This window comes from Haliotis cracherodii, unplaced genomic scaffold (assembly GCF_022045235.1).
Source record: "Haliotis cracherodii isolate W230 unplaced genomic scaffold, xgHalCrac1.p SCAF_18, whole genome shotgun sequence".
Lineage (NCBI taxonomy): Eukaryota > Metazoa > Mollusca > Gastropoda > Lepetellida > Haliotidae > Haliotis > Haliotis cracherodii.
In genome coordinates, this window is record NW_027266273.1 from 1854991 (window position 1) to 1870091 (window position 15101).

General features: G+C 39.9%; 1 protein-coding gene across 2 annotated transcripts in view; it reads right to left on the reverse strand.

Annotated features, from left to right (window-relative positions):
- LOC139466103 (uncharacterized) overlaps positions 1-15101 on the reverse strand; it is a 53095-nt gene that overhangs the window by 18850 nt on the left and 19144 nt on the right. For both annotated transcript variants that reach the window (XM_071248118.1, XM_071248120.1), the window contains exons 2-3: positions 6919-7100; positions 4858-4987 (exon numbers count right to left, since the gene is read on the reverse strand). In XM_071248118.1, the coding sequence (XP_071104219.1) occupies positions 4858-4987; positions 6919-7083 (295 nt within the window). In that variant the 5' untranslated portion in view covers positions 7084-7100. The remainder of the gene's footprint in view (positions 1-4857; positions 4988-6918; positions 7101-15101) is intronic.

The following is a 15101-nucleotide window of genomic DNA, read 5'->3' on the forward strand; positions in this document are numbered from 1 at the left end:
AGTGTTTTGTACAATGTCGCGCTAGAGACAAATGCCGCGAAGCCAGATCAGGTGACAAGAACTTCTTACACTTCATTCACCTCACACGTTCTCTCCACGTGATCCGTGATTCGCATCCTGCGCAAACCTTAGCCATTTCATTGTTTTCACAAAGGAAGGCAAATAACAAGTGACCTGACTTAATTAGATTCCATTGTGTTTACAGTCCTAGAATGTTGACTTTCTTGTAAACCCCTTGCTGAAATTACTGGCTTAATCAAATCTGTCGTTTTCTTCTCAGCTGTGAGCATCCCCATTGATGACAAAGTACTAAAACCTAAGGATCCAATCAAAGGGTATCGCCTTTAACCGCAAAATCTTTTTGTTTCCTGGTTTTGAAGTAATGAACATCCTACAAAGCCATTAATTCCCTGTGATCGAGGAACTCACGAACGTATGGACTGAATCTTGAAGGAAGGGTTTATCTTCAACTTATTTCAACTTTAAATGGTTCAGGGGACGGAAAGTTTAAAGTTAGAACGTAAATTGGACAAAGCATGGTTGGTGGTATTACTTCAATTGACAGGCTGAAGTAGAAGAAAAAAATCTTATCGTCATGTTTCTTGTCAGTAGCTACAGCTCGTCTGTGAGTTTGGTTTAATGCCGCTTCTGAACACTTCTTCAGTTAAATCACGACGTGTCAGATTTTGGTGCAACTCCTAGCACATGCATGGTGCTGAATCACAATCAGAGAGGAACTGGGATTCGACCCCATTCAAAGAATCCTTGCATGCATAAGGGACGCAACTCTGCAGCTTGAATTTGACGTTTCCCCAATCAAGAAGCAAACATTACAAAGTCATTATTATAATTATGTTATGCCTTTGGGAGGACATTTAGAGGGATAAACCCAGGCCAATTGGCAGCCATAGCAAAATTGTAAGTTTTAAGTAACTCAAACAATACTTTGGTAGCCTGTTGTTTCACATTCAATTATGAACATCAACATATCCGTCAATGTCCCTCATTTAATTTCGTTTCCGTTGTTTTCAAGGAAGCTGTCGATCGAACGATCAATAGATTGCAGATTTTAACTGACACGGGACCATCATCCCTGCACACCATATCACTATCATATTGTTTGTTGTTAAACGCCACACCCATCGAATTTCCAACAATATGACAACGGCCTCTAAATAATCGTGTTTGGATCAGACAGTCCAATGCTCGATATTGTGAGCAACGATCAATGCTGTCGCGATACGATCACACGTAATCAACCGACCCTGACCACCCAAACCATTTGGTTGCTGGGGACCCATTCTTACCCGGAATGTTCAAAGAGACATCACTGTTAAAGCTACATATATGACTTTTAAATGTGTAGAAAAACATGTTTGTGGTACAAATAGCAGTAGATAAGATACAAGCGGCCAAACTCATTCCATTATCATAAGAAATCGAGATTCTGTCTTTATCATAAGCACGTGTTTGTGAATCACTATTAAATAGTGCTCATACCAGGTGTGCGCGAAATAAATGAGTATATCCTGTCTCATCGATGGCACCCGTCACAAATACATGCAAAAAGAAGTCAAGTGTTCAATTGAAAAAAAAACACGGAAACACGTCAAGTACAAGTCAAAATAGGGAATTGCATCGGCCACCATTTTGGACAGTGATGAGGATGAGGACATGTCTGAGGCTATTCATAACGTTTTGAAGTTTCTGAAAGCTTTTGGCCTTGACTGCTGAAACCCATATTAAGCAACTTTTGAGCAAGAGTTGTATGACATTCTTTGAAAGCTTCGTTGAGTTGTACCTCACAAGTGGTGAAATGTAAACACCAAAGACTGGAACCGCCGTCATATAGCTGGAATTGTGCTGAGTACGGCGATCAACATCAAACAAACAAGCAAACCAAAGGCTGGAGCTCTTGGAATATTGCTCGACATAAAGGAAAGTCACACAATCTTGTTGATGTTTTTGTTTGCTACTCGGAAGGCAATCATGAACTTGAGGGTCGGGGCGATATTTGTGTATCGGTCGGAGATAGAGGAGGTGAACGTCCAGTGGCATCTTATAAATTAACAGAGATAAAATGGTAAAGACTTTGGGATGGACAAAGAGATATTCTGATATATACATGTACTTTATCTGATATAAGGAGGAAATGATACTCATCTTCTTCTAAATTCAAATTATAAAAGCAACATGTATGATGATTGCGCTAAATATAATGTATCTAAAGAAGTAATGACATTGGAGGTTTTATTAAGTCAGTTTTAACAAATTTAATCTTTCAAATTATTACACGACTATTTAGGTATCAGGTGAATGAAGTCTTCATTGATGTATTCCACCTTTTGCATGTTTGTGAAAGTTTAAATCTTAAAAACAAAACACAGTAGGAATAATACATCCATTACGTTTCAAAACCAGCATACAAAATAATCTTCATGTTACAAAAAATCTTAAAACTATTTATTTGAAAACACGCTGAAAAAACTATTTTCCTTTTGCAAAAATATTATTACAAATTCATGAATATTTCCAAATTTCTCATATTAATACAAAAAAAGTGCTGAAAGAGATAGAAATGGGAACAGGGGATTTAATGTTTCAAAAAGTTCAGGATTATTTGGAAGATAACTAGTTGTCTTCTCTCCCGGCGACGATAAGGTATCTGTAACCACTGACGTGTTTCGTGTTAATGGCTTCACGGCTAGATGTGTCGACCCGTTGTACGCAGAACGGTATTTAAATAGGGGCGATTTCGCATCAGGACAGTGATAAATGTATCAGTAATGCTGATTCAGCAGATCACGCGGTATAAAGGAAATTATAAAGACGCCAAGCTGCAATTAGAGGCCTTATATCTAATGTAACAACTATTTATAACCACCCTGTTTTTGAGTGAATAACCGAACGTTGTCTCAGGCCGTCGTCTGGCATATACCAGCTATAGCACCGCTTGGTAAACCAATGGTTAATAACATGGAAATGGGATGTGATAACATACAATCAGTCAGATCGCAGCTTGTAACCATGGTTACGATCATATGTTAGTCGTCTCTTGTGACACACATGAGGTACTGGCATGCTGTTGTTCATTAGAATCCCTTTGTGGTCTTTATATCTGACTGGTTATATGACATCATAGGTTGCCTGGACGTTTTAATGTCTCCATAAATGCCTTTATATATCTTGTAACGATTAAACGACATTACCAAATGAAGTTGAACAATATTCCAAATAAATTCAATGTTGTCAAAACATGAATCAATTATGATTACCTGGAACGATGACTTATTTTAGTTAAAATACTCAAATATCGTATTATCCTTACATAAGTGAGTGAGGGAGTCAATGAGTATTGTTTTACGCATCTTCCCGAGGCAAGTGGGTTAACTGACTATCAAAGTCCAGTTTTCACCCTTGCCGAACTCGGCTGGTATTGCGGAGTTACATTTTGGCTGGACTAACGAGTCTATGCATAGTCCAATCAAAATCGCGGCTCGTAAACTGTCGTGCAGATTTCGGTCGATTGGAGGATTTGCAAAGCATATGTACCGCTAACTCGTTGTCAACAGATATTTTACAAATCTTTTTATGTTTCTAATCAAGGTGCTCAAGTGATTTGATGCACTTCGCGATGACAGACCCGTTTTATCACAATACAGACCTTGAGTTTTGATCAGATCGTCTTGACTTGGCGCCGCCATTTTGTTTGAAGCAAATGCATGTGATACAAGAGGTGGAATTTGAATGGTCCATAGGAGAGGCTTAGAAGGGACATAACTCGTAATAACCACTGGTGGCGCTACGATCGAGCCCAGGAATTCCAGCCTCGTTCGGCAAGGGTAGGGACTGGACTTTTAAAGTCAGTGAACTCTCTTGCCTCGGTAAGATGGGTTTTACGCCGCTTTTAGTAACTTTCTAGCAATATCACGGCGGGCACACCAAATGGGCTTCACACATTGCCCCCATGTGGGTAATCGAAGACGGGTCTTCGCCGTGACGAGCGAACGATTTAACCACTGAACTACCCCACAGCAACATCCTTGCTTGTACTAATGGTCTTTAATACTATTTTTCGGTGCTTCAGCTTTGGAATGGGATAGATAATGCATCTCTTAAGCACGCCAAGTTCCAACCGACTTACAATATCCTGGGTGAAATGCCAAGCATCAATATATGCTATGATAAATAGGTTATTCCTAAAAAATGAAGATAACAGTGATAATTTAAATCCAATCAGGTTCTCCGTCTCTATTTTTCTCTTCAGGAAAGTGTTGATATAGTTGTTAATCAACGACTGCCGTTGACTGCTAACCTGATCAGTTGGTAAATGTGATTAGATGACTACTGACATCAGGATGCAAGAGCTATGTGTATTACGTATATTATCCTATTTACTCCATGAAGAGCAGTTATTTGCAAGGAAATTGCAGGAATATATTTTCAACACATTGTGCTTACATAAAACCTTCCATTAACGCATGATTGGAGCTGAATTACCATGCAAATGATTTGTTTGTTTGTTGGTTAACGCCGCACACAGCAATATTACAGCGGTCTGTAAATAACCGAGTCTGGACCAGACAATCCAGGGAATGACATCATGAGCATCGATCCACGCAATTGGAATACGATGACATGCATCAAGTCAGTGAGCCTGACCACCCGATCCCGTTAGTCGCCTCTTACGACAAGCATCGTCGCCTTTAATGGCAAGCATGGGTTGCTGAAGACCTATTCTACCCCGGGTCTTCACAGATCACAGATCTCATACAAATGAAATCCGAAATCATGAAAAAGAGCTAATAAAAGTCGTATTGCGAAAACACAAACATAAGTCGTAAGATAAAACCATACCTGCTTGAGCGCTGAATATTAGAGGGGTATTTCCTTCCTTATCCGGTATATTTGGATCCACTTCCGGTATTTCTACGAGCATGTCAAGGACTGGGACGATGCCATGAGAGCACGTGTAGCTCAGCCCTGTCTGAAATCACATGATCATATTTGATTGGATGATGAAATGCATTCTGAAATGGGTAGGTTATTCTAACCGGATCTCACGTTCATAGAATCATTGAATATTGACATTTTGCCAGCTTGAGATAATAATTCAGATACAAACGATGTCCCCTTTTCTTGGTGTTTACGACAGATAGACGACTATAGATGACTGGAAAATGATATAACTTGAAGTATATAGCTTTTTGTACGAAATTCCTTTAGGATGAATTGCTACGATTCCAAAGTCGAATGATTGGTGTTCAAGGTGTAAAGAAAATGATTATCAAAAGCGGAATAATAATTTATCCGGTTGAGTCTTAACTTTTAATTTTAATCGGAGATGTTTATTACCCAATTTGTTAAAATTACTCTTAACGTTCAATTTCAGCATAAATAAAATATCGTTAACGTTATTGTCCTTGACAAAAAACATCACGCGTAACAAAAATAATGATCACCAGGATCATGCAGCACAAAAGATGTTGCTTTTTAGATACCAAAAAAAGATTTAAAGAAATAAACTTGGTTTCTTTTGTCAAAGCAACACAATTACGTTTCAGGAAATCATGCAATTTGTTTGGCACAACGTAATTTGTTTCGACACGATCAGACAGGGAGGCCAAGGACACTGTAAGACCGAGTCACGGTGACCCTTGGAGAAGAAAGATGAAGCCTTTCGTGCAAGACCGTTATCAGTATTGTCTGTGAATAATAATACAGAATGATTTTTTATAAAAACAGCGATGACCACCAGTAAGATGAATGATGCTGCCATCATTGTAAGCGTAGTTATGTAATCGCTGGGCTTCACAGATGCATGGAGACAAACGATGATTACAGTAACGTAGCAGCATCTGTTGAAGCTTGTACAAGGGAGATAAAACACAAACAAATGTACACTAAAACCCCGTTAATATGGACGGTACTGTTCCTGATGATCCGTCGGGATAAACAAATGTTCAATCAATCGTATGTACGTATGTCCCGTTAATCATGTATGTTAAGCCAATGTGTAAAAAGAACTTTCGCAAAGGCAGTTTACAAAACTCCTAAATATTTCAGTCACTTAAAAAAAATGACTGAAACACTGTCCATATATTATATTAAGATACAGAATTCAAAACATTTTGATGTTGAATTTCATTACCCAGTGACTGAAAATGAGAGGATAAAAATAAAATGCTTTTCCTTCTAATTCGAACATAATTAGTCCATTATGACGTTTTAAGTCCATATCAAACATTCTCAATAAACAAACTTAATAATGTTTAGTCAATCTGTCAAAGAAACGGACGGATTTTTCAGTCATTTTATGAAAATGACAGACATAATTCGGCATTTTGTAAATTGCCTAAGAGAAATACATTGACTGATTTTAAACGTTGACTGTAACATAGACATTGTCAGCATAAGTTGCCATGAAGGTGAGTTTTTCGGACCACACTCCGGCGCAGTGATGACTTCTACAAGCTAATTTGCATATCACGTGATCGAACTTTTCTCTTGCTTGTGAACTCACGCCTTTATTCTGAAACCCTAGCAGTCCGATCTCGCGGCAGCAGTTCAGTGCGATTGAAATTCCCATCGCTGGCTGATCACAATTTGACTACCATACCGAAAAATAAATATTAAATATAATATTATATATATCCTTGTCGACGTAACACTCGAACCCATCAGAATTCTAATTAAGCAAAAGCAACCAATGGAGACAGTTTCAGCTAGTGACCTAACCTGCGCTATTACTGACACGAAAGTGTAAATAAAAATCTATTTTATTTTATTTCAAACCCAGCATGCGACCCAAAAATGGACAAGATAACACGAAACACAATTACTTCTGTCTGCCCTAAAGTGAACACACAACTAAACACAAAAGATATTCTTTGACATTCGTGTCGACAAAAAGCTCACCCGTCCAGATCTGTCTCTTTCATTGATTTCCTCTTCTGTCGGGTTCTCGTCCAGGATAGCCTGAACCGCCTCGATATCTTGCTCGATGCATGCTTCTAGGAACGTAAGGTCCTCGTAGCCGTAGGAAGAGCCGTAGTAGGATCCTTCGTCGTCGTCAGCATCCATCTTAATGTCATGTACCTCTGCAAGAAACAGTGGATCGTCAGGAAAAAAGACATATTATTATTCACCTCGCCTAGACACTCGTCAGAATCTAAACGCTTTTTTTCTGAAGAATCACTAATAATTTTAAATATTTTAATTTTTATTATTCTTGTAAAACCCTTGAATTGAAATGGGTCAGAGACAGACGTTGATTAAGAAAATCAAATAATCCTCCCACCACAAACTGTAAAAGGAAAAAAAGTAATCTTGTTTAAAGTCGGAACCAGCTTTGGAACCTTTTTTCTCTCTCATCATAAACTCTTCACATCAATAGTTTAGGGCCGTCGCCGTTGTGGCTTCCCATACACTATAACCTATGACGTTCTTCATTGTGCCGCAGGACACATGTAGTGTTAATGCCTGTGATATATGACTATGGTGCTAATCATAATAGACATTATGGTGCTATTACCATGTGGAACCCTTGCTGTTGGGTTTACTGTAAGCTGTAGTGTTTCCTTCATGTGACTTCGTCCAACATGTGACAATGTACATGTACATAGTGAGTGAGTGAGTATGGTTTTACGCCGCTTTTAGCAATATTCCAGCAATATCACGGCGGGGGACACCAGAAATGGGCTTCATACATGTACATAGTGTCAAGGTGGAGTTTGAATATTTTTTAATGTATACCCTGTAGTATGAAATGGTAATGTGGTTGTTAACCTTCTAGAGCATAAAGGACAGCTTGGGTTGTACACTCTCAAAGGAGCTGAGGATGTCCATTGACCGGGGTAATAGTGTAGCGCGTTGAGCATGGTGTGGATTTGGTGCAGTATACATATACACATTATATGATGAATATTAACAGCACGTCGCATACAATACGACGAAGAAGAGGCACGTGTCGGAAAAAGCCACTTGCCTAAGAAGACAGCACTTTTTTCGTATAACCAGTTCAATACGTAGTTCAAGAAAGTCTCAGCAATCACACCTGGCATGTGCAGGCACCCATCCACTTACCCACCAGCGTCACTGCGCCGTCATATGGCTAGAATATTGCGATTGCGGTGTTAAAAAACAATAGACAAAGAAACGATACAGAACTTAGTATGATTTGTTGTCTGTGTGCTTCACAAACTTTTGCGTTTTGCAGAGTTGAAGCAGTGAGTCCAGCTTAACAGTATTTCCGTTGTATTCAGACAAGATTAGGTAAGCTCAACAAAAGTAAGCCGGGTCTTTGACGTATACCACTTTGGTGAAACCCACCCCAACAAGGATGTGACGCTGAGTAGCCAGAGGTCAACAGGGGCACACAGACACACAAACACACAGAGGCACACACGCGCCATTAACCACAGCAGAAGACAAGAAAACAGTCAACTAACCCATTTCTTGAGAGCCCTCTGAACTCGGTCGAATGGAACTTTGTGCTCGGAACGCCATATTTTTGGATGAACTACGACTTGCCTTTACGATTAATGATTGTGATCAAAACGTTTGCCTGAGCTTTAGGGACAACGTCATCTCCAATAGCAACACCATGTCACCTTGGTAATATATGTAGTATTTCACACAATGTACGTATTTAAGTTGTTTATTTTAGCAGTTTGATGGTTGATTATACACTTCCAACGTCATGACCTACAATCATTAATATAGAGGGCCACCAGACGTGTCCAGCTGACGCTGATGACCACTGTCCTGCTGAATGCCTTGTGTGACCGGTCAGTAGTTACTAATTACCCAGTGAGACCACGGATACAGGGACACTTTATAAGGCCATGATTGTACTATATCCAGCAGCTGCTGATCAAGCTTTAATTCTAACTGACGCGGCTGTCTGAAAACAAACGGTTACATAAGATCGGTCAAAACGTCAAAAAGGTATTAATTGATGAATATTGTATATGTGTGGCTAATGTCATCTATGTCATCACGAATATTTATGTCATCACGAACACGTGCGTCACCACGAACAACTATGTCATCACGAACACGTGCGTCACCACGAACAACTATGTCATCACGAACATGTGCGTCGCCACGAACATCTATGTCATCCCGAACATATATGTCATCACGAATATTTATGTCATCACGAATATTTATGTCATCACGAACACATGCGTCACCACGAGCATCTATGTCATCACGAATACTTACGCCTTCACGAACACGTGTGTCATCACAAAAAAACAAACCTTTGTCGCAATTGTAAGCTGACAACTATTTGTAAGTTTTAGTTTCTATTAAATAGAAGCTTCCATTTCTTTGGATGGCTTTTTTTCCAGTGGTGAGTACTCATAGGTAGAAAAATGGCAGTTCTATATAGACTTGCAGTAACATCACTTTAGGGTTTTCACTAGGTCCCCCTTTAAAAATAAAATAAAAAAATGTATGGATGTAAAATAGTACTGCTACAATCACAACACTATTGCAAAAATAGTAGTCCTTTATTGGTTGACTTATTGCAACATTCCTTTTCGGGGTTTACCCACTCAAACCGCTTATCCCCTGACTCCTATGCCATGTAACCGGTTCCTATGAACACAAGGATGTACTGCATTTGAGATCTCCGGGTATCTCCATATTGGCTGAGTAAAATACTGAAACTCGAAACCAAACATGTTCAGTAATATATAACCTCTCCAACGGAATGAATGCAAGATATAGTAAAGAATGTTTACTTTCGTAGCTTAATGGGGTGGTTCACTAATCTCCAGTCTGCATCTGTGAACCAATGTATAGGAATAGACATTATCCCGTCGTGGAGAATACCGATAGGAAATGTCGACACACAACAAGGCTATAAATCCTGGGTGCGGGCAATGATTAGGTTTCTGCCGTAACCACACATAACTCCAGAGGAATGCATGTAGACATTTCGAGAATATGGGGACGGTCGGGATTTATCTCATGGTAACACCTGTTTCTATATTTTCGTAAAGTGTGAACTCTCAAACGCAATTAAACTTAAAGCTACAAAAGTACCCTCATTTCACACTGACTATTGTCACATCTGTGGAGTTCGCACCAGATTCCAAGTCTCAAGGGTTGATTTTAGTTCAAAAGGTTTTTCCCCGTGAATTGGTTGTTAAGGGCGGTATTCAGCAACATTGAAACTGTATGAGGTGGGCTGTAAATATTGTCTGGAACAAACAACCGGCGTATATTTCGAGCAACAATATACGCCGCCGTGGTACGATAATATTTAGTCGACCAAGTAACCGAGCCTGACCATCAACTCAATTGCTTCTTTCGAACAGCACAGGTTGCTGGGACCAGTTCCTACCCGGAGTCTCCAGTGACGCTGTGTAAATAGCAATAGAAGACCAAACTGTTTGGACGTACACTGACCTTAGGTCATTTTGTGGTCCTCCGAGCAAGCAAGTTCAAATTATGTATAAAATCTACATTATCTGCCTGCTTATTCAAATAGTACGCTATACATCTATCCTGCAGTGAAAGGTTATATTGGATAGACAGACAAAGACTCTAATTTCGTATAATAATTGTACTTTCCTGCAAATGAGCACAGGATAGTGAAGCATGGTAGAAACTCTTATTTCACAAACGTTATATTAAAGTGAGTGAGTGAGTTGGGTTTAACGCCGCTTTTAACAGTATTCCAGTTATATCGCGGCGTGTCAGCTTAATGTGGGAGGAAAGCCCGAAGTGATGCAGGTCTCAGACGTTTACCACTTCGGTGAAACCCACGAGCACGGGTATGATGCTGACAAACCTACAAACATAATCGGGGCGAACCGGGATTCGAACTCACAATCATAGGTTTCTGGCGTGCCCAAGGGACGCAACTCTGCACAGCGAATCGCGGCGCCTTAGACGACTGGGCCACCCGTGCCCCCCGTAATCTTAAAGAGATAAATAACACATTCACCTGATCTTCTTAACATGCATTAGAATTGCACATCACTGGTCGAGCGGCCAGTCACATATCTGTGAAATTGACGTACATGAGGATATGTTTGAGATTATTTGGGAAACGTTCGGAACAAGCGCTGCCTCATCACACTGAAGACCCGGGTTCGATTGTCAACATGGCTTGAAAGTATAAAGCCAATTTTGAGCGTTGGAATAATGCCAAAATATTCACGGCAATCCTTACACGTACCACAATATTCAGTAATAAACTAAAATTTTGGCATTATGTCAGTTTCTGAGAGACATAGATATCTATATATTACTTTTAGATGGTCCTTCAATAGGACATTACGCACCCAAGAGCCTTGTCGGGAATTGGGAGCATTGTCGGACTTGTCGTCTTCAAAATACCATGTGACATTTTTTCTATTTCAAACGTCACCTTTCGAGAGGAAACTGGAAACAGAATAAATGACCCGTATATATTTGGAAGTCGAAATTTTCCGACAAGGCTAAGAAATCTTTGGTATGAAATTGTCTACTCAGCAATGATAATTAACAGCACATCAACAGATATTTGATAAAAAAACGACTGTTGCAATGTCTCACGTTGTGATGTTCATGTCAGCAAGTTTGCGGTAACCCTTCACATCCAAATATACCCGTGATGCGTAACATAGGAGCAAAGCGAATGTTAGAGATACAGTGATTTGGAAGAAGGCCCAGTCTCCAAAATATATAAAATAAGTAAAAAGAAATATAAACCTAATGATGTTTCACTACTCGTTACTGGTGTGAGTTCCCAATAAATTAAAGACCCCCGGGAGCATTTTAGAACATCCTGTAAATATAATGCCAGAGAATTACGAGTCTCGATTATTCCACCGGGCGTAAAAGGCAAAATGGCGTTACAATTATAACAGTGAATCACTGAAACTCGATGATGACACCAGGTGTCTGCGAAAAGGGTAAGCATGTAAATGGTAAACATCGTTCCAAATCTTAACTTTGTAGCAGTAGAACGGTTGAATGTTTACGGTGATGTAAGATAGTAAGTACAGCTATACAAATAAGATGGAAAGTGTTCCAGTCTATGACACAATCAAAGTTCTGCCTTTGGGATTCCCGGATCCTATCTCCCTATCAATTAATCCACACACAAAAACATACCCAAGAGGCACGTGAAGCTCTAAACTGGTTTGTTAATCATGGGTCAAAAGAGTAAATGACACCTTATGAACAGACTTTAAGCCTATAAAACAGATGACTACGTATTCATGTGTTTATTTCCCAATACCAGGACGCCACTCCGTTATAATGTGAATTAAGTAGACGTGAGACTACATCAGGTATTAACGGCACCATATGGGGAATCAATGGTAAACACTCCCTCTCGCCAAGAGTATTCACCCACCAAGCAAAAATCAATCAAAATAGACAGTTTTGTGGGAAAAGCAAATATTTTTCCAACCCTATTGGAATCACTGCAGTTGATCTTAACCTGTACTCGACAATCTTGGAAGTAAATGGCGGGTCCCTTGGCAGTTGTCAACATCAGATGACCTCTACTTTAGAACCTGTTCGTGTCAAACCTTCGACGTTGATGATAATCAGGCGAAGTAAATATACCCTTGAGACTTCAATACGTAAAGGTGATAGGTCGAATGGTTTAAAAAGACTGTAATGATTGTTCTCGGTCACTTTATAACAAACCAAGGGAATTGTTTTTTTTATCAAGATTGTATTCCTTGAGTGATGCATATGGAAATTTTCCGAATCAATATTACCCAAATGGTAATCTTCGGATAATGCTTGTTGCGAGAGAAAATTACCTCTGTATTTCCTGACGAGTGCTGTGGACATGGTGAATTCATTCACACAGAAATATCCCACGCTACATCGACACTCTTGAGCTAGATTTACGGCTTTGATTTGCATAGGAGACTGCAATTTCATTACTGCAAAACCAACTGATCTCCCAAGACATTCTATTTAAACAAATCAAACTTTAATGATGGGGCATCTGGTGTAATAAACATATTGGAGGATTCATATTTGTTAAAAAAGCATTTTGACGCTTATAGTCCTTGTGATCTGCTGGTGTTAGGTGCACAAAATTCCCTTGTTGGAAGCAGAACAAACTTTAATCAAATGATGGTCTCAGGAGATTAGAGGGTAGAATATGTCCCTAGTATCACATGTTTCGACGTGGCGGTGATAAAACTGTTACATGATGAGTTGAGGTGAAATGGGGTTTAACGTCGCGTCCAAGATTATTGCACTTATATAGCGACGTGCATATACGTGTGTGTGTTTGTGTGGCTGCTTGTACTAGTCCGGTCTGATGCCGATTTATAGTGCTAGCTCACTAAGATACCATGCCGCAGTTTAACATGAATATCCCACTCACACACAGTTTACTGACTCCGAGCCGACCAGTCCTTGTTTTAGCCCCTTAATGCCGAGCGCCAGACAGGGTAGCAACAAGTACCATCTTTTAACGTCTTTTGGTATGACGCGGCCGGGGATCGAACCCCCGACCTTCCGCTCTCCGGGCGGACACTCTACCACTAGACCACGGAGGCGGTCTGTTACGTGATGAAAACAGTAGATGGAGCTCGTTTTGTGATGGACCTCAGTGTATACCGCTCCAGCTGTTATCGGAAATATGTCTAATTTGTTATTTCATCATACGAACGTGGATAATGATCCCGACAGTTACGTGTACGATTACGTGGGATATATTTATCGTACGTACTCAAGTTGTCGCAAACCAGTTTATTGTTTGTTTTATGCCGCGTTAAGCAACATTCATCAAAACTGTGTTTCGAACATTTACAGGTGAGGTGAAATGGGGTTTAAAAGAGGCAGGAAAAACTCACTCACTTGCTGTCATTATACGTTATACACTTTATTCATACAACATTGATGTGATATTTTATTTGTTTTGTGTAAATAGCATGTCCAATGTAAGCACCCCGCGCGTCCTGAAACCCCAGTATCTGATTGCCCCCAATACTCACACAGACGTGAACAGTCAAATGTAGATAACAATCAAACATGGACAAACAGTCAAACGTGATGAACGCGATAAAAAAATTAAAGTTGACAAACAGTCGAACATGGATATACACAATCAAATGTGAGCAAATAATCAAACGTGAACAGACAATCAAAAGTGGACAAATAGGCAATCGTGAAACAAACTGTCAAACGAACGAGATTTCATATCAGTTACTGCAGTGGTTAGTGGGGACATCCTTTCCCTCGTCCTTCAAAGATTCATGCCTCATGATTACTATTTAATTATGGTGAGATGAAAGGGCACATTATCAATGTAAAAAACTGGAAACATACATCTAGAGGGATATATAACGTAGGTCAGCGTTATGACAAGAACAGTCAGACAAAATTTGTGAATTTTATGATTCAAAATTGTCAGTCTTTCACTCGAACATAACAATCAGGAAAATATCTACATCCTCAGCAACAGCCGAACAAGGATTATCAAGGGGCAAAATTAGCTTATACCTAAAACAATTGGAAAGCTAGGTTCTGAAGCCTCTCAATCTGGAAGACGGTCCCATTGACTGTTGGTGTGTGCATCTAACCATTTGCTGCAACATTAACCATTAAGGACACCAGTATAAAATGTTTTCGCCCTTTTAAAAGCGACAGTTCCAAGTCATTAACAAAGACTAACCTAAGCCAAGGAAATATCACGTCTGGCGAAAATATAAAGAGCCTGAGCTGTTTCACTCGCTTAATAAAGAGTGGAACTACAAAGAAAAAGAGCAACATCGATTTTCAGTCCCATCGCGGAAATTGAACCAGAAACTGTACCCGCAGTGTGTCCATCCACTTCAGAAGGTCTAACAACATCGGAAAGACATTTCTTTCAAACCTGGGCAACGGAAAATATCTGTGATATCTGCTGGAATAATAAAAAAATGTCCTCATGTTAAGCCCCCAAAATGTATGTGGTGCTTGTGGTGAGATGTACCACCTCTGTGTTGCGCGGTATCCGTGTGTATGTGGTGCTTGTAGTGAGATGGACCACCTCTGTGTGGCGCGGTATCCGTGTGTATGTAGTGCTTGTGGTGAGATGGACCACCTCTGTGTGGCGCGGTATCCGTGTGTATGTGGTGCTTGGG